Raw genomic sequence first — 17552 nt, forward strand, 5'->3', positions numbered from 1 at the left:
ATGAAGGAACTTCAGGTAGATGCATCATAGGTAAATGGGTGGTTAAAAAATTGCTGTTTAAATGGCCAGCAAGAGCCTGACCGGATAATTCAGAGCCCTTATAGATTATTCTCTGAGCTGTCGCATTTTTCGTATTGCGACGCAACAAGTTATCTACAACTTTCCACACAGTGTCTGAATTTTTCATTCTAACATCAGAGAACAGTTTTTGATGATACACAGTCTTAGCACGCTTAAGCTCAGCATTTAGATTATTTCTTGTTTTTTTTTTTAATAAGAGATTCAAGAGAGCGATTATTTAAAAAGGCGTGGTACTTGTTTTTGCTCTTTATCATTTTTCTGAGCTCTGGCGTGATCCATGGTTCTCTTATTCGTTTAGACTGCTTAATGTTCTTTATATATTTCTACAAAAACCTTGATAAACGCTGAATATGCATTATTTGAGTCCTATATAGAATAACTAGGACTCCCGCCCAAAACCACTTCAGCTTATCTGGGTACCTCCAACCTTTTTTATTTGCGTGTAACTGCAGCCCCTCTTCATCTTTGTTATCGTAGCCGCTATTGTTTCTCAAGTACCATCTTGATATTAGCAGTTCCTAATTCAAGCCTTCTGCAGGGTTTGAAGGACCTATTTAATTGGAAATGAGAACACGTGCACAGGGTGGAAAGCGTGTGATCTGCCAGGAAACACTGAGGCGGCCCCGAGAAGGGCCTTTATTAAGGCTGACAGCCGTTTTGTGCCTTTTCACTTGGCAGCGACGACACAGCGTGTGCGGTCCCCATGGTTTTGCCCCAGCTGTCGAAGCAATCCTCGGGCACGACCTTCGACATCTGATGTTTTTATTTAAAAAACACATGGACCAAAGTCGTGCTATATGCAGTGCGATCGCCATGTGGTTCCAGTGACGGCGAACAATCATCCACCTACCCCGGCTCTTTGGACAGATTCAGGAAACGACTGAAAAGAACAAAAGTAACGAGCAAACAAGTTAGAACGCTAAGAAACGAAGGCGCCCTGCGCTAATGCTGTAGCGAGGTCTAATATGTAAAATTTCACGGCTGGCGTCGATTTCTACAAAGCGCGGGTAGTCGCTACGGAAATAAACAAAGGCGCACTGGAGCAGGGTAAGTCTGCAGCTACAAGCACGAGTTTTTTGTCTCTACCGCCGATTTCCACACCGCGCGATCGTCATAACTTTTCTTGGACTTGCTGTTGAAGCAGACATCGATCATAAAAATTAAGGCCGCCGACTGTAGTGACAGAGGCTTGCCATTGAAAGGAACAAAGCCGTGCACTTTGTCAACCAGGCAACGAGGCCTAGCGCGAGTTTTAGAGCCGACTTGGACAAAGCGCGAGACGGCGCGCGCTTCTAACGCTTGCCGACGCAAAGAAACAAAGGCGCGCTGCGCTGGGATAATGCTGTAGCGGGGTCTAATATGTAAATTTTCACGGCTGCCGTCGATTTCGACAAAGCGCGAGAAGTCTCTAAGGAATTAAACAAAGCTGCACTGCACTGGGTGAATGCTGGACACTTAGGCCAGGCGCGATTTCCACAATGCGCGAGTCGGAACTTCTGGACTTACCGTTACAGCTGATAGCGATCCTAAAGGGCAGATTGTAGTGGCAGAATTATCGTGGCCACTTTTACCCTGGACTTGCCACTGCAAATGAACAAAGGCGCATTGGGGTCGATGCCCTGGCGTCTCGCCACGTGGTATCGGTCCGTGGCAAATAAGGACAGCATCGGCTCGCCAGAAGCATCCAGGAAACGATGCTGCAAAAAAAGTTACGTTACAAGCACCGCAATTTGGCGAGTTCTGCACGAGAAAACTTGCGAAAACGTTGTTCAACCCTTACCTCGTGATTGAGAACGTGCACGCCCGACAAGCGCTTCATCGTGGCTGTCAGACGGCGGTTCAGATGGCGACGCCGGCGGTCCTCAAACCGCACCTTATGTGGGTCGTCGTAATGGAGTTGCAAAATTTTGAACACCAGCACGACGTGCTCCTGCAGCAGGAAAACGAGGTCCTGGAATGCGCAAGGCATGTAGGTAAGCGGTACAGCACTTCATGAAGCGAAATTTGAGATAAAATGCGCACCTTTATGTCGCTGGCGATTTCTCGCGGGTCAGCGCCTTTTGGGGGGTCGTCGCAATGTCGTGGAAGCAAGAACTGTACAGAAATTTCAGCTGGCTGCGCCGACGAGCGCACCACGCAAAAAAAAAGCCATACCTGGACACCGGGTTCGAACCCGACCGCGGCGGCTGCGTTTTTATGGAGGAAAAACGCTAAGGCGCCCGTGTGCTGTGCGATGTCAGTGCACGTTAAAGATCCCCAGGTGGTCGAAATTATTCCGGAGCCCTCCACTACGGCACCTCTTCTTCCTTTCTTCTTTCACTCCCTCCTTTATCCCTTCCCTTACGGCGCGGTTCAGGTGTCCAACGATATATGAGACAGATACTGCGCCATTTCCTTTCCCCCAAAACCAATTATTATTAATTATTATACCTGGACAGCTTCCGAAACGCGCGCGCCGCCGCCTACGCTCACGAAGAGAATGCCCGCAGACCACGCACGCCCGGCGGCCGGCCTGCCGGCCCTAGCGATTCCCTAGGCACTCTAGGGACAGGCCGAGAGAGGCGCGGCGACCCCGCATCCGGTTGAGAACGAGGGCGAAGCGAAAAAACGTCACGCAGACACGCATCCCACCGACCAATCGGCGTTTCCAGCCCACCGACCCGCAAACGCCTCTCTGCGAAGCGGTTCGCGAGCTTTCGTTTCACATGCAAAACCAATGTTACGGGCAAAAGATATGCGCCTGCAACCGGTTTTGGTGGCCTGCAAACACAAAAAAAGCGTAATATAAAAGCATTATTTTGCCATTTTTTTTCATAGTTTATTTAAGTAAATATAATTATTGCGTTTTAAGCATTAAAAAGCGCTTTACACAATTTCTTTCCTAAACAAAAGTTAGTACGTGCGGCGTACAAGCTCGCGTGGCAACGCCGGGCCAGTCTAGCCACCCTTGCCGGGCGGTCATTGGTTGAGATGCGGTGCTGCCGCGTCGCCGCCGCGAAAATTTCCAACTTGCCCGAACCTCGCCGCTTCCTCCGCCGCTTGAGAGAGGGTGTATGCGCCGCGGCGGCGGAGTTCGCGAGCGGTTCGCTTGCATGTGAAACGGGCTTAAAAGTTTTTGCAGTTAGGCCTTCTTCCGTTATGCTTTGCGGTTTTGTTTCTTTTCAACCGACGCAGCAATGGAGAAGTATGCGAATGGCGCCGTAGTTCGGATTCAGTTGGAAGATTTCATGTAAGTGCCTGTCTTAAAGTACTTATTGCATGCAAGGGTATGCCTGGTTTTGCCGTAGCGATTCAGTAATTTTCGCGCGTGGGGAATGTGCACGGGACGCTAGTCTCTTGTCAGTCAACAGAATGAACGCCAGGCTGTGCAGCTAACTGTGAGGGAATCCTGCTGCCTGTTTTAGTGCGCACATGTGCACAGCGTCGAATCGGTTTATTTTAGTTCTGCCTACCTCAAGGATTCTCGCTGACGAGACACAGTAGCATGCGAAGGTGGCCTTGCAGATACTACAGCATGCCTGCGCGCTCTAATGTATGTACAAAACATTGTGCGCTAGCACACAAATGCACCCGCGGTGATTATTTAGGAATGAGTCCCTCTTTAGGGCAGTGCATGGTATACGTGCGTAGCTACTAGGGCGCCTGGATGCCCGCGCGCCTCCGCTTTCAGGGTGGAGTCCTCTCGCGGCGGCATGTTTGATCTCATTTGCCGGTCGCGTACTGCGCGCCGTGCGTGTGGCACGGTTTCTGCGCGGTTGCATGGCGACTGCGGCAACACTATTGAATTAGAAATAGGCGCTACGTAGTTGTTTTGGTCATGGCAGTTATGTTCTGGTAGTTTTAAGTGTTTTATGCATGACGCCACTGCCATCGAATAATTTGGCAGGCTGCTATTTTTCAGTTACTGGCTGCACTTAAAAAGAGCAGCGGGTATGTCGTCTTCCTTCGTAGTCGTAGTTTAGAGTATCAGGGTCACCGAATTCCGCAGAACTATGCTGAATTTGTTTTCCGAACTTAAAAACTGTGCACTTCACAAGGCCCCAAGTTTTTCTGATATGCTAATTGACACAACATCTGCCAAATGTAACTATCTTTGCGTAGCTAACAACCTCTTTTTCAGTGTTCTGTGGGATCCCTTTGTGTTAATTCTGCGCCATATGTGGAGAATTCTATGCAGTAAAGTCAAAACTGTCATCCAAACGTTCCGTCGCCACATTGCTGTCAGGTGGACAGCAGAGGACACGTCTGAAACCAAATGATCACGTTTTGTCAATCGCTTCCCTTATTTGTTTTTTATTTAAATATTACTCACAGTGTCTGTTCCGCTAGTTCCACAACAAAATCATGCAGATGATGGAGTTTCCCTCTGGAAGGTGTCTGGACGTAGATTGACGTTAACCCTTGCAAACACATTTTTTTTTAAGAAATGGTACCGAAATGGTAATTTTTTTTTATTCAAGGAAATGGTAAGTTGGTTGATGTAAGGCATAAAAAACACTGTAAAAAATGTTTTTCTTCCATGTAGCTATCTTTATTACGCATATTTGCATTGTGGAAATTGGCTATATAAAGGTAACGAAGCATACAGAAAGAGCTTCCAAAACAGTAACTATAAAACTCACGAAATGTTTGTCACACTTATAAAAATCACTCAGATCTTCCTATTGCAGGCTTTCACAAGTCTGCCGACGCTCAAAGCACAGAATCGCACTCAGTGCTTTTGTCCAAGCTGCACCAGGTGGGCGTTTGCGGACGTGTTTCCTGCTACTGTTCCTTTTCAAGCCGCATATGACACATCGCCGCGTTGGTTCCTGCCTTTTTTTTTGGTTGGCGGAAGGTAGGAAGGAAAGTGCCGCTCAGTCTTATAGCCAAGATGCTACGTGGTCGCCCTTTCCCTTTGTGCCATTCCTGGCTCAAAGCACTTGTTTGTTATGGATCCCATCAGCGACAGGCAGAACTCAGGTTGTGACACTTTACCACTTCTTTCTTATAGAGGGCATAGGAGTTATAGGTGGCCTCGTCAAGCAGGTGCTGAAATATCTCTTTGTGATATACTATCTTCTTTTGCTTTCTGGGAGCAAAATAACTTGACAGCATTTGGTCTACTTGGTCCACTTCTCCCAGTGTCTGGTTGTAGTCGAGGATTGCTGCCGGCCTTGTCACATTTCTTCCCAAAAGGTCCGTGAATTCTGCCATTTCTGCACTATGCACAGTTGAAAGAATTGTCACAACTCTCTTATTTTCCCATTGCAATGCCAAGCATTTGCCTCTTTGAAAAGCTTGCACTTCACCTTTCTTGAGCTTTGCTGAATAAAACAAAGTTGGAAGATCCTTTCTTGCAGTTCTTTGTCCGTAGAATCTGTGTGTCTCATTATCAGTGAATCTACAAGCTGTGGTGAGGTGTAGAAATTGTCTGTTGTGAGACACTAGCCTTGGTAAGGGAGTGGCTCTACCAATTTTGTGACTACCTTTCTTGCCATTCCAACATCGGCTGACAACTGGCACTCAGCATCAAGATTTGTGTCTTTCCTGATATACAGTTCTAATGCAGCATTCGAATTTCACATACTGGCATACCAGCGCGAGTGCCTAAATGTGGCGCCAAATGCCGCAGCACCGACCACATGCCGAGCCAAAGCCCACTTTTGCTATTTGTACAGCAGCAAGTCGATTATAGCTTTCCTGGCTTACGTATTCGGCGCATGTGCTTTCAGGTCTGGTGGACAAAACAGACTTCTCACAGCGTGGTGCAGAAGGTTCGACGTGTGCCAAGGCAGTTGTAATTGGGAGAAGAAAGGCAGGTGGGAAACCCTCGAAACAAACAAAACAGTGGCGAAAGTGGGCAATTTTGCCCATCAGGCCACATCTTGTGCTGTTCGTGGCACCACCGTTCCAGCTGCTTGAAGTGAGCTCGTGTTGTGCGTGTGGTGCAGCAGTCGGAAATAAAGCTATGGCTGGCTGTTGTTTTCCCGGGTGCTTTGCGAGCACTAGAAAACGATAGCGGCTATTTCGCTTTCCGTGGGACAGCGCGCATAGAAAAAAGTGGGAATCACTGGTCAAGCGAGAGGGCTGGAAGCCAGTAGAAAAAGTTTCATTGCTGAAATTGATCGGGGAGGACTCTAAAAAAGAAGTTTTTGTGAACCACGGTGGCGGTGCCGTGCGGGGAAATGCTCGAACAATTGGCCTTTTTATCCATTACAGTTTTCTGCCTTGATACTCACCTTGTGCAGCAGCTTTCTTCACTGCTCTTCTATTTTTTGACCCCTTTTCGTTTTGTTGCACTCCTATGACCATAGTGCAGGTCAAGATGATCTTTATTTTTCAATATATTTTTTTTTGGCTTCTTGATTCATAACGGCAGCAAAGGAGCACAAACACGAGAAGAAACACGCAAACACACAGACGAACGCTACACTCGCAACTGGTTTTAATGGGAATAGATTTTGCGTAAATATAGGCTTTGCGCGTCTGCACACTACAGAGAGGACAAAAAAACATCCACATGTTACGGTAACAGCGCAAACACATCTTATCTTATAGCCGCGAAAAGGTTGAACTGCCGTGAAAAGGTTGAACTCCGAAGTGTACATAAAAATCGGAGTGTCACTAATACAGCAATCAGCTCTTTTCTTTATATGATAGGCCTCCGGGAGTTCACGTGCTGTTTTATTTTTGCTCCAGCCTAGAATTCTAGCGCTGTCGAAATGTGGCGCATATTTCCTGCATGACTGGCAGTGCTTGACTAAGTTCACACTTTTTTTGTTGTTTAAATTCCTTTGGGGCTCCCCTAGGTGGTCACTGACACATTGCCCCGTTTCACTGATGTACACTTTTCCGCATGTAAGTGGCAGCTCGTATACCACCCCTGAAGCGCACTGTGCATAGGGATTGGTGTGCTGTTTTCCACACCCGCTTCTCCGTGTCTCCTTTCCGGAGATACAAGGGCACAGCTTGGAAAGCCTCACCGGAGCCGAAAAAACAAGCGGCATCCCAAACCTGTTCGTCACCTTCTTCATATTATTCGACACTTTGTGTAGGTAGGGGGAAACTTCCAATCGCAGGTTTCTGTCCCTCTCCTTCATCATATGGTCCGTTGTGCGTGCCTTCATTTCTTTTTTCAAGGTAGCCTCTGCAACAGAAGTTATGACCGACAAGGGGTAGCCCGCAGCCTTAATTCTAGACAATTGGTTATCAAAGCTGGTCTGCATTTCATGAATGCACGATTTCTCAAGCGCCGATTCCACACAAGCTAACTGTGTCTCTTTTTATCACCTTTGAATGAGCAAAAGTTGCTTTTGAACACGAGAGGCGTACTCCGAACATATATGATCTCTGCCCAACTTGACCCGTAGATCTAAAAACTGAAGTTCGTAGCTATCCAGTGTCTCAAAAGTGAATGTTAGTTTCTTTTCATTTTTAAAAGCATCTAAAATCCTGTTGTGTTCATGCTCCTTCGCTGCCGTTATGAGTTAACCAACTAGCCCTAAAACTTGTTTTGCTCAAATATATTGTTCTTCAGTTTTATGAAAATTTCTTGTCTGAAATTTTCTTCTCACTCTAGATATGACAGTGAACACTGCTTTGCAATAAATTCAAATTCAAAATCAAAATTTGGGCTTTACGAAAAAAAATATTATATCATCATCATCATCATTTATTTACCCTTAAAGGCCCTTGGTTTAGGGCATTACATAAGAATGTCCTGACCCGCAGCACACCATTAGGAATACAGTGAATGCTAAATCAGCCTTCTACCACGTTTTCTTAACCCTGCGACTTTTTAACAAAATTTAGAGGAAAAATAAATATAAGAAAACAATTTTCTGGAGATGTAACATTAAAATTTTGTGAGAGCAGTCAAAATTATTCTCAAAGCGTTCAAAATAATTTCATCTAAATACATCAAGAAACAAAACAAAATATTGCTTAAAGCCACATCCCCTCTTATGCTTATATTCTTTCTGCTGGTAGACTTTGGGTACTTGTTTGTCAAGGAGATCATTACTGTGCTGTATCTTTGGGGTTGTGAGCACCCAGCAGTGGCCACTGAACCATCACTGGAGGTCGCTTTTCCTGAGCTTGTCACTCCAGTCCATTTTACATTTCCCTTTCCAGTTGACAGCACTTGTATGGCATGTGGAGCAGAAAACGCAAACAATGCATACTTGGTGGCTGTGAGGAAGTACAGGGGGAAAAGCCAGTGAAACATTGTGTCATATAATCACCATAGATTCATTCAGTAGTGTGCTGTGCAGTGCCTGTGTGTGCTGAACACCTAGCTGTGAAAATTGGGGAGTCCCCTTAGTCCACTTGTAGCTTCAAGATGATAAACCCCAAATACAGATTAGTGTGTACAGCATCCTGGTGAGTGTACTCGGACCCTGATGGGCATCTGCAGCATTGTGTGGAATGCAAACCATCTTTCGTTTTCTTAAGGATGCCGGAGTGATATGCACATGTATGTGCTCCTAGTGAGAATCCTGTGTGTGTGTGCGTGCGTGCGCATGAGACTTTCCTGTGAATGTGCTTTACTTCATCATTTTCGCCCTCATCTCGCTTTGTTGATTGTTGAGCTAATGTCGTCAGTGATCATTAAAGAGTGCCTTCCCCTCCTCCAAATACTGCACACTCGAATGTTTGGTAAAGTGCATATCTTGTAGGTGTATTTGGACATATGCAGCACAACACGGGCAACCCATCGCCAATACATCTGCCAATATCACGGCCATGTAAGCCTGCACTTCATTGATGTTTTAGCATTTTAATTCCCGTCATAGAGAAGGCCACCCCCGGAAGATCGGCTAACGCTTCCCGATTTATTTTTATGAATGTGGAAGATCTCTGCCGTTACCACTTGTATTGTTTTTCATTAACAGGATTTGTGTCCACACTAAAAAAAAGTGAACGGAATGCAGCAGCACGTGTTTGTCCATAAAGACCAGTACAAGTGGAAAATGGCAGAGACATTTCACATCCACAGAAAAGTATTGAGCAGTGTTAGCCAACAATCCGAGTGACCTTACTCATGAAGAAAATAAAAATGCTCGATCAGAAATCATGGTTTGTGTGTGCAGGTGTACTTGACAGTGGTTTTGGGGCCAGTTAGCAGAACTGGGTAACGCGCCCTTAACGGCTCTCAGTGTGAAAGTGTGAAACAGTATACTCTCTGAGTATGCCTTTTTTTTGCCCCCATTGGCTATTCTGCTGCTTTAACAGCAGTCACGGCTTCTCGAGCCTTAAGACGGTGGTGTCTGCAGGGCATACCGGCAAATGGAGGTGCGGCCAGGCCCCAACCTGAATGTGGTGGTGGGCGTCAATGGGACGGGCAAGTCGTCGCTGGTGTGCGCCCTCTGCCTTGGCTTGTGCGGCACACCCTTCCAACTAGCCCGAGCTGCCAGCCCGGCTGACTACATCCGGACGGGGGCTAACAGGGCCCGCATTGAGATTGAGTTGTAGGTCTGGCTTTCTAGTGCATTCCGTGCAGTCGTAGGCACATACTTTGGGCAGTAAACAGAAGTTGCTTTTAAGTGGTCTGGTTTATTGAAAAATTTGTTTCAAAATGATAATCTCTTTGTCTTATTCTGTGTGAAGGGCCTTCCTGGGACCATCTATGTTGAAAATGAGAACAAATTGTCTGCATTTCTGAAATATTTTTGCTTTCTATGATGTGAACCGCCTTTTTTTTGACATTGAAGGTACAATATAGAAATGTTTATCATGTTCTGTTGGTGAAAGGATGTTGGCACAGTGGTTCGAATGTAGACCATAGCAGGCATAGGACATGTGAGTGGCATGCATGTTTAAAAAGTAGGGCTGTTTTCTGCTTACCTCTGATGCATCTATTGCAGCCAGAGTTTCTGAAGAAAGAATTCTGTGGGATATACAGCTGAAAGCTGTGGTTCTCTGCATCTTCTCTGCTCTCAGCATGCAGAATTATTTCTCCTGTTGCCTTATGTGCTTGCTCAAGTTACAGGAGTATATCGAGGTGGTTTACATGGGTTTCTTGGGACACGGCTCGAGAATTTGCAGAATGCGCTGGCACTGCGAAATGCATTATGGTAATTCCTGGTAATTCCAAGGTACCTCAGGCAACAAGGCTCTTCTTCCAAATTTCTTTCCTAAAAAATTTTAGCACACCAGTGAATTTAGTTACTAATTAGACATGCACTAATTAACCAAATTTTAATGATCAGAAATTTCAAACACAATATCTTGAATGAATGAGCTTTGTTTCCTCTCGGCAATTTGTTTGCTTGCAGGATAAAAAGAAAACCACATAGAAATCCGATGAGTGGTTCATGAGATGATGCTGGGATGAGCAGCCATGCAAGACAAAAAAAATAATTCCATGAAAATGGCCTTCGATAGTTGTGACATTTCCAGGTCTAAAATGATGCTGCTGAATAGTTGGAGCTGTCTCTGTGCCCTTTCTTTGCCACCTCTGTTTTCACCTCATTCTGCTTTTCTGTCTTGCCCATGTGCAGAATGTAGTACGTTGCTGGAAGCGACGACACATTTGTCGGCGGCGGCGCCTCGTCATGTGGACGGACCTCATAGAACGCTTCCGTGCACCGAACACGTGTCGTGTCTTGAATTTAAGGGGGCCCACGGGTTTCAGAATTACCAAAAATGGCCAAAAAGTCGGTTTTGAGAAAAGCACATTTTCGAAATGTTTGTTAACGCTGAAAAACATTAACGCTGAATTCGATCAGGAATTACGGATAAAATCGACTTTCAAAACATCACAGGAGCCCCGAAGTGCCCCGAAACGGGTGATATTTGTTTGAACTTCCCGCGCATGCTGTTGGCGAAGCATCCGGCCGATCGGCACCATCTTGGGGTCGTTTTGAAGCTTGTTTCTTTGAGCGCATTTTTCTGCATTTCAAAATGGCTTTGGCCAATGAGAACGACCGCAGTAGCCGTTTTTCCGAATGCCTTTTCTTGACCTCTAATTGGCTGGAGGGCGCGCGCGCACACGAGGCAAGCCTGTTGTTCAAAGCCAACCATTGGCCGGCATGCCATTTTTTCTTTTTTTTTCGCCGTCGTGGTTCTGCTTCGCGTGTTTGGCCGCGTTTGTTTTTGCATACTGCTCGCTTAGTGAAGTTTCTCGAGACCTTTTTGCGGTTTCTTTTTTGCTACGTCGCATACTTTGTCAGTACAAAGTAACTGATGCCGAGAGATGTACGTTTGAAGACGATGCATAGTACGTACGGGAGAAAGCGTTGCTTGCCCAACTCGAAGCGCGGTTCGACGTCTGGACGTTCGACCGTGCTGGGTGATTGCTCAACAGCCACAGCGTCGCCTGCCTCATCGTATGGCCTACGTTCGACTGTGCCGGATGAGGGTTATTTGAAGTTATAGCGAGCGTCGCCAGCTTCGTCGCCTGTGTGACGATCGACCGTGCCAGGTGAGGATTGTTCGGAGCCTCGGCTAGCGTCGCCCGCTCCAACATCTGATGAATTTGCTCCGGAATCCAGGCCCGGTTGCAGCACATTTTGTCGACACGACACGGAGTTTTACACAGTGGAGGAGATTGCCGCACGCACGGAACACGCAGACTTGATCAAGCCCAGGATGGGTGCTAAGTCGGCAGCACAGCCTCAGCTACACTGCAGGCTGCAACATCTGATCGCCGCAGCCTTGAAAAGGACCAGAGAAGGCTGAAGGAGAAAACAACAGCCTTTTTGAGCAATAATGCAGAAAAAAAAAGTCGCTCTTGGAGGCACAGTGGAGACAGGTCTCCAGACTACAGCCCCGGGCAGGTGTAGAACAACCAACATGAACCACTCCAGACTGCAGCCCGGGACAGGTGCAAATCTCCGTCATCATGGACGAGAACTGTTTAGTTACTGAGCTTTTGGAGCCCTCGTGCAATAACTGGCAAGACACTAATAAAGTATTGCCACTGTCTTGGCTAGATTTCAAGGTCACAAATTTTGCTGAATTCCTAATGGTATATGCAATCTTGACCTTGGGTTGTCTGTGATATCTTCAGTTTTAGTTGACATATTTAGAATCCGAAGACAGTTTTGGAAATGGGAAGAACATGTCATTTTTGGTGAGATGTGTCACAGTGAAGGTACCAAACATTCATCTTATAACATATGGTCAAACTTAAAATGCATTTTTCTATTTCTTATTTTTGGTCGATCTCCTCAGCCTTACACAGGGTTTTGATAACGTCATTTTGTCTCGCAAGAATAACTTTGATGCCATTTTCTTCGGAGAGAAATAAGGTACTTGATGAAATTCTTACTTTTTTAGTTTAGGCCAAGCATAAATAGCAATCTGCAATTAGCTTAACGAGTTGCAGTGTTACATACTGTGACCTTCTACTCTCGACATAATATATCAGGATGACATGCCTTTAGAGAAAAACGAAGAATGTCATTGGGTATGGCAACTCTCCGGCTGTCAATTCATGCAATTAAAAGCAACAAAACTCAGTGAGAAAGTTCATTAAAACTTTGTAAGAGATTATGCTCTATACTTTGTAAGATAACTTTTGATCTAAGACCATCAGCTCAATTATGATTACATTTTTGGAATCAAAAGAGAAAAATGCATCTGTGTGCAAAATATCATGAGATTCTAGCTATAAATAAAAAAGTTGGTCTTAAGACCCCCTTAATTTTAGGCATCGTGATTGATCATGCAAAGGTCACGCTTGCTGCAACTGATTACAATAGATGCACCTGCAGAAAGTAAATTTGTGAAGCCCTGCTTCAAATTCTATTTGTATAAACATGGTCCACTAGTCTTTCTTGGCTCTCTCAGGCCATGCTTGGCTGTAGGAAGGCCAAATTTTACATGCGCATTTCACTTAATAATTCCTTTATTTGCACTTGTGATTACTCAAGAGGTAGTTCTGTCTGCTGGTTTGTTTTTACTGAAGCTTTGTGCCTGCCAGTATCAAGTGTATATTAAATAAAACTGCCTTTTTCTGACTGCATGTTTCAAACAAGTGTTTGGCCCCTTTGAGGCAAAGTTTTTGGTAGTCTACTGTACTAAGATAACTGAGATATCAAATGTAGTTTTCACTACTTGCTGAGTTTGTGGCAAGAGAATGGTCCGGTGAATCGTGCAGTGTCAGCACCCTGCCATATCAATCACTCGTAACGCAGTTCGTGCCACTCATTTTTCTCTGTATTGTGTGTGCTACCTTGCTCTTCTTACAAAGGTTTTTGTCTTGAGGAGTGCTCTCTTCTGAGAGCCAGGACCTGTTAATTATTTTTTGTTTTGTTCGCAGGTGCAATCACGAAAGGGGAAACTATGTCATTGAGCGAACCATCTTGCCAAACAAATCTGTTTGGAAAGTGAACACTGTCCTGGTGGCGCAGAAAAAGGTGAGTATGCATGCTGCAAGCCAACCACGTTTAAAGTACTACCCTACTTTAACATAACAGTGGCATTGTATAAGCAGCCTGCCTATAGCGATGAAGAGAGCCCTGTTAACCTGAGTTGTTTCTTTTTTCCGACTGAAGAACGGTGTGTGTAGCAGTAAGAAAGAAAAAGAGCTAAACAGAAGGCTCAAAAGCCCCAATAGAAAGAGAGTCAGCCGCCTGGACAAATCACTGTTTTTCTAAAATAATGTGAGTGAAAAATGGCTTACATACTGGTCGCTATTTTTTGGATATATCTATATCTCATGTTTTCACTTGTCTAGTAGAAACAGAAATGTACACGTCAACTGGAAGGCATATTTTTTTTGCTAGATTGTAATGCTGTCGATAAAGCATGCCAGTTTTTCAAGGCCAGGAAAAAAAATGTACAGTGACTTCGATAGTAATGCGCTGCAGATTTTCATGCTTCAGTGAAGACATAAGCAATTGAGGCTGCCCGATTGCCACTAGCCTCCTTACACATAACATAACATAATCGGGACGCTCCGAACATAATCGGGACGCTCCAGCGGACGCAGTGTCAACACCTCAGTATTCTTGCACCGTGCTCCAGACCCTCTATCTACGTTGAGGTAGTGCTCCCTGGCCTTGACATTGAAGCATCTTCCCGTCTGGCCTATGTACACACTACCGCACATTAGGGGTATCTGATAGACAGCCGCAGTCAGGCATTGTGTGTACCATTGCCCGTGTCTCGTAGTGCAGGTCGCCTGTCTTGCCTTGTTGTTCAAGACACATATCTTCGAAAACTTGCACGGTGCGGAAAAGATGACCTGGACGTTGTACCATCCTATCTTTCTTACGTTGTGGGACATCTTGTGAAGGTACGGTATAATTGCAACGCGTTTCTTCTCTCGCTCCTTCCTAGCCTGGCTCCCCTCCTTTAACTTCTTAAGCATAGCCTCACATATATTAGCCACTAATGAAGGCGTGTACCCGGCAGAGTAGAGGCGCTGTACTTGGTTCTCAAAGCTTGATTTTGCCATATGCGCACAGCTCTTGGCTAACGCCGCTTGAAGTGCACTTGTTACTATCACTCTTTTTACTAGCTTAGAGTGCGCGCTGTCAAATGGTAGCAAACTCTTTCTAGACCTCGCGTTGTAATACCAGCAAACATGGTCGTCCTTAAAAAGAAGCAACACGTCTAATAACTGGATGCTGTTATTCACAGGCAATTCAATGGTGAAATTCAGGCCACCAGACGAGGCTTTGAACAGTTCAAAAACTGAACATATCAAAAAGCACTAACTCTTTCGAGACCGCGGAAAAAACAGGCAATTCTGATGGGTGTCAGAAATTATTTTTTATTACAAATACTCATTGCGCTATATAGCTGTAACAGATATCAAAATGTAGCTGATTAGATAGTCTTTCACGCATAAAGAAAGATTAGACTTAAAAGTGATATATAGTATTTAAAAAAAAATTCTAACACGAGACACTCTGAGAAAAAAAAAAAAGTTCGAAAAGGCATGAATATGCAAGTGAAAAATACACTTAAAAAAAATCCAAGATATGCAAAATGTGCTACATTGTCTTGTTTCTTGCTTGTAAAAATTTGGCACGCCTATCTACAACTGTCTTATTTTTGTGTGAACTCTGGTGCCAGTGAGCACTCAGGCGACTCAGGTCCCACGGTTCTTGTGCCACTCGACGAAACAGTTCGGTCAGTTGTAAAACACAAGTGAACTTGGCATGTGCTGCAAAAGACATTCGTTTTGAGCTCGATTTTCTTCTGCTCATAGCACTGCTTGCAGTTTCTGCGTTTTGCCACTTTTTCCGGCTTGTGGAGTGCATGTTTTGCGACGGGTGGTGGAGGTGCGTGTGCTTGCTTGGCACCGTCAAGATTCAGAAGCTGCTGAATGAGCTCTTTAAAAGCTAGGCGGTCAAACCCGGCAGTGCGTGCCAGCTCGGGAATCTCTGGGTGCAATGTGCGGTGAGCGTGGAAGAGTACGAAACTGTTGACACATGCAATATCGACGTAGTGGAAGAACAGAGTCATCCACCACTGCACGCTTCTCATTAGAACATTATAATAGCCAATCATTTGATCCGATTTATCTACACCTAGCATGCCATTATTATAATCATGGATCAGCGGAAGCTTTTTTACAGATATCTGAGTCCAGGAGTTTTGTCTTCTTTCCCTTCTTTTTGCGGTGATCGTGTCATTTGCAGTATGAACCGTGCTCATCATATTGACAACACACCGGTCTTTCCACTGAAGGTACAGGATGTTCTCATCGCGCAACCATCGAATGTCGCCGCGTTGAGCTTTTTAATCCCATCGTACATTCTTCAGTTCGGCAGGAAATCCTCGGCGATCCTTGCGTGTGGTTCCGCAAGCCAGTGTTTTTCGGCCGAGAAGATGACTAAACAGGTGCGTAGAAGTGTAAAAATTGTCCATATAGATCCTGTAGCCCTGATCAAGATATCTATGGCACAGATGGCAAACAACATCGAAAGCCAACCCATGGGGCCCTGGCTGCTCACGTTTACCGATATACACACTAAACTGCACAGTATATCCGGTGCCGGGGTCGGCTAGGACCCGCAGTTTGTAGCCCCATTTTGTTACTTTGTCTTTGATGTACTGTCTGATGCCGGACTGCCCTTTCGACTTGACCATGCGCTCATCCACGGAAAGATTGCAATGTGGCTGAAAAAGATTCGCTGAAACTTCGTTCATGTGCTCCAGGAGCCACCACATGTATCGGAGCTTTCCTCTTGAATTTTGAGTGACATCGTCCAAGTCTGCAACATGCAATATTGCAAGGAGAGCTGTAAACCGGCGTCGCCGCATGATCCGTGGTGGGAGCAGACCACTGTACAGATTTCCTACATTCCAGTACAACTTCAGCCGAGGAACCTTTACAATGCCCATGTAAATTATGAGTGCGATGAACTTTAGCATTTCACTTGGGGTGACTTCTTCCCAAGATCCGTCGGAACTAGCATGCGTTGGTTTCGCTAAAATGTTAGTCCAAGCATATTTGTTCGTGCTTTCACAAATGGTTTCGATCACGTTCATCGAGAAAAACAGAAGAAAGAAGTCCAGAGCAGTCAGGAATTTTTTTGACCCGCTTCTGAGTGCCACGCCCACATTTGCGTCCAAGTGCGCGCTGGGTTCCCGTCTCGGCGAAAACTCAGTCCGCTTCTGCGCTGGCGGCAGCAGATCATTACCGTAGCTTGTTGAGACCCTACCAAGTAAAGATAAAAGAATGAGAACATATAGTGAGCCCGTTTACCTACTTCAGAGAGAACTGAATGTGGAACTATGCTCACCTTCGGCTACTTGATGAAGTCGCGGTTCGTCATCGCCCGAATAAGGGTCTGAAATGAAATCGGAGCTACTGAAGTTGTATTCAGACTCTTTGCTGCTTGGTTCATCAAAAAAATCCGTTGCCGAAGCAGTGGAATCTCGCGCCCGCACACGAGCACGACGCCATTTTCCACGGCGTCCGCCGCCGCCGCACTGGAAAATGCTCGCTCCCGTATTGCCGCCTGATGGAAAACGAAAGAAACTACACTAAAACTGAGATTCTAGTTCCTGACAACCCCCTAGATGGCGCTACTTGTCCAAGCACGCGGAAATTTGAACGTGGCAGCATGCGCAAAACCGTCGATCATCTATGATCGATGGCGTATGGGTCGGTCCCGAAAGAGTTAACCAGCAAAAAACCAAGGAAAACACACGTGCCAAACAACGTCGTGGCCAAAGGGCGGTGTCAAGAACACTTTAACAGCAATAACGAGCGAGCCTAAAAGGGCCCAAGCAAGCGAAGCAACAGCAGAGTCGGAAATCTAAAATCAGATAATTAACGAAGTCATCTTCCGCCTCCGTATAGGCCGCACACACATTACTCACAACTTCCTGCTAACAAAAGAAGACAAACCAGTTTGTGCATGTGGAGATGAACTTGCAGTCAGTCACATTTTAATTTCATGTTTGAAGCTGGAAAAGCTACGGAAAAAGTGCTTCTCTCCGTTTTATAACCAACGCATCCCTTTTCATCCTTCACTGCTTTTAGTTGAAAATGCAATTGTGGACATGTCCTGCGTTTTTAG

The 17552-nt window shown here is 45.5% G+C and overlaps 2 protein-coding genes across 3 annotated transcripts in view; one reads left to right on the top strand and one right to left on the bottom strand.

The window, feature by feature from the left end:
- Positions 1 to 609: 609 nt before the first annotated feature.
- On the bottom strand, positions 610 to 2108 carry LOC144133537 (uncharacterized). 2 transcript variants are annotated; one of them, XM_077666714.1, is made up of 3 exons: positions 1862 to 2108; positions 1588 to 1778; positions 610 to 961 (listed from the first exon to the last, which is right to left on the bottom strand). In XM_077666714.1, the coding sequence occupies exons 1-2, from the start codon at positions 2048 to 2050 to the stop codon at positions 1608 to 1610; spliced, it is 360 nt and encodes a 119-aa protein (XP_077522840.1). In that variant the 5' UTR covers positions 2051 to 2108; the 3' UTR covers positions 610 to 961; positions 1588 to 1607. The 2 variants fall into 2 exon arrangements, with proteins under 2 accessions (XP_077522840.1, XP_077522833.1); XM_077666707.1 differs by having other exon boundaries at positions 610 to 1778.
- A 926-nt stretch (positions 2109 to 3034) lies between these two features.
- LOC144113121 (structural maintenance of chromosomes protein 5-like) overlaps positions 3035 to 17552 on the top strand; it is a gene marked incomplete at its 3' end in the record, with an annotated part of 180474 nt that continues 165956 nt past the window's right edge. The window contains 5 exon segments of the mRNA XM_077646029.1: positions 3035 to 3310; positions 5796 to 5882; positions 9339 to 9533; positions 13331 to 13427; positions 15787 to 15864. Of these exon segments, the coding sequence (XP_077502155.1) occupies positions 3258 to 3310; positions 5796 to 5882; positions 9339 to 9533; positions 13331 to 13427; positions 15787 to 15864 (510 nt within the window).

The sequence above is a fragment of the Amblyomma americanum genome, chromosome 1, assembly GCF_052857255.1.
Source record: "Amblyomma americanum isolate KBUSLIRL-KWMA chromosome 1, ASM5285725v1, whole genome shotgun sequence".
NCBI lineage: Eukaryota > Metazoa > Arthropoda > Arachnida > Ixodida > Ixodidae > Amblyomma > Amblyomma americanum.

Coding starts and splice junctions, on each gene's coding strand:
- LOC144133537 (XM_077666714.1), bottom strand. CDS start 2,050: ATGCCTTGCGCATTCCAGGACCTCGTTTTCCTGCTGCAGGAGCACGTC. Junction 1,779..1,861: donor TGCACGTTCTCAATCACGAG/GTAAGGGTTGAA, acceptor CTTTTTTTGCAG/CATCGTTTCCTGGATGCTTC.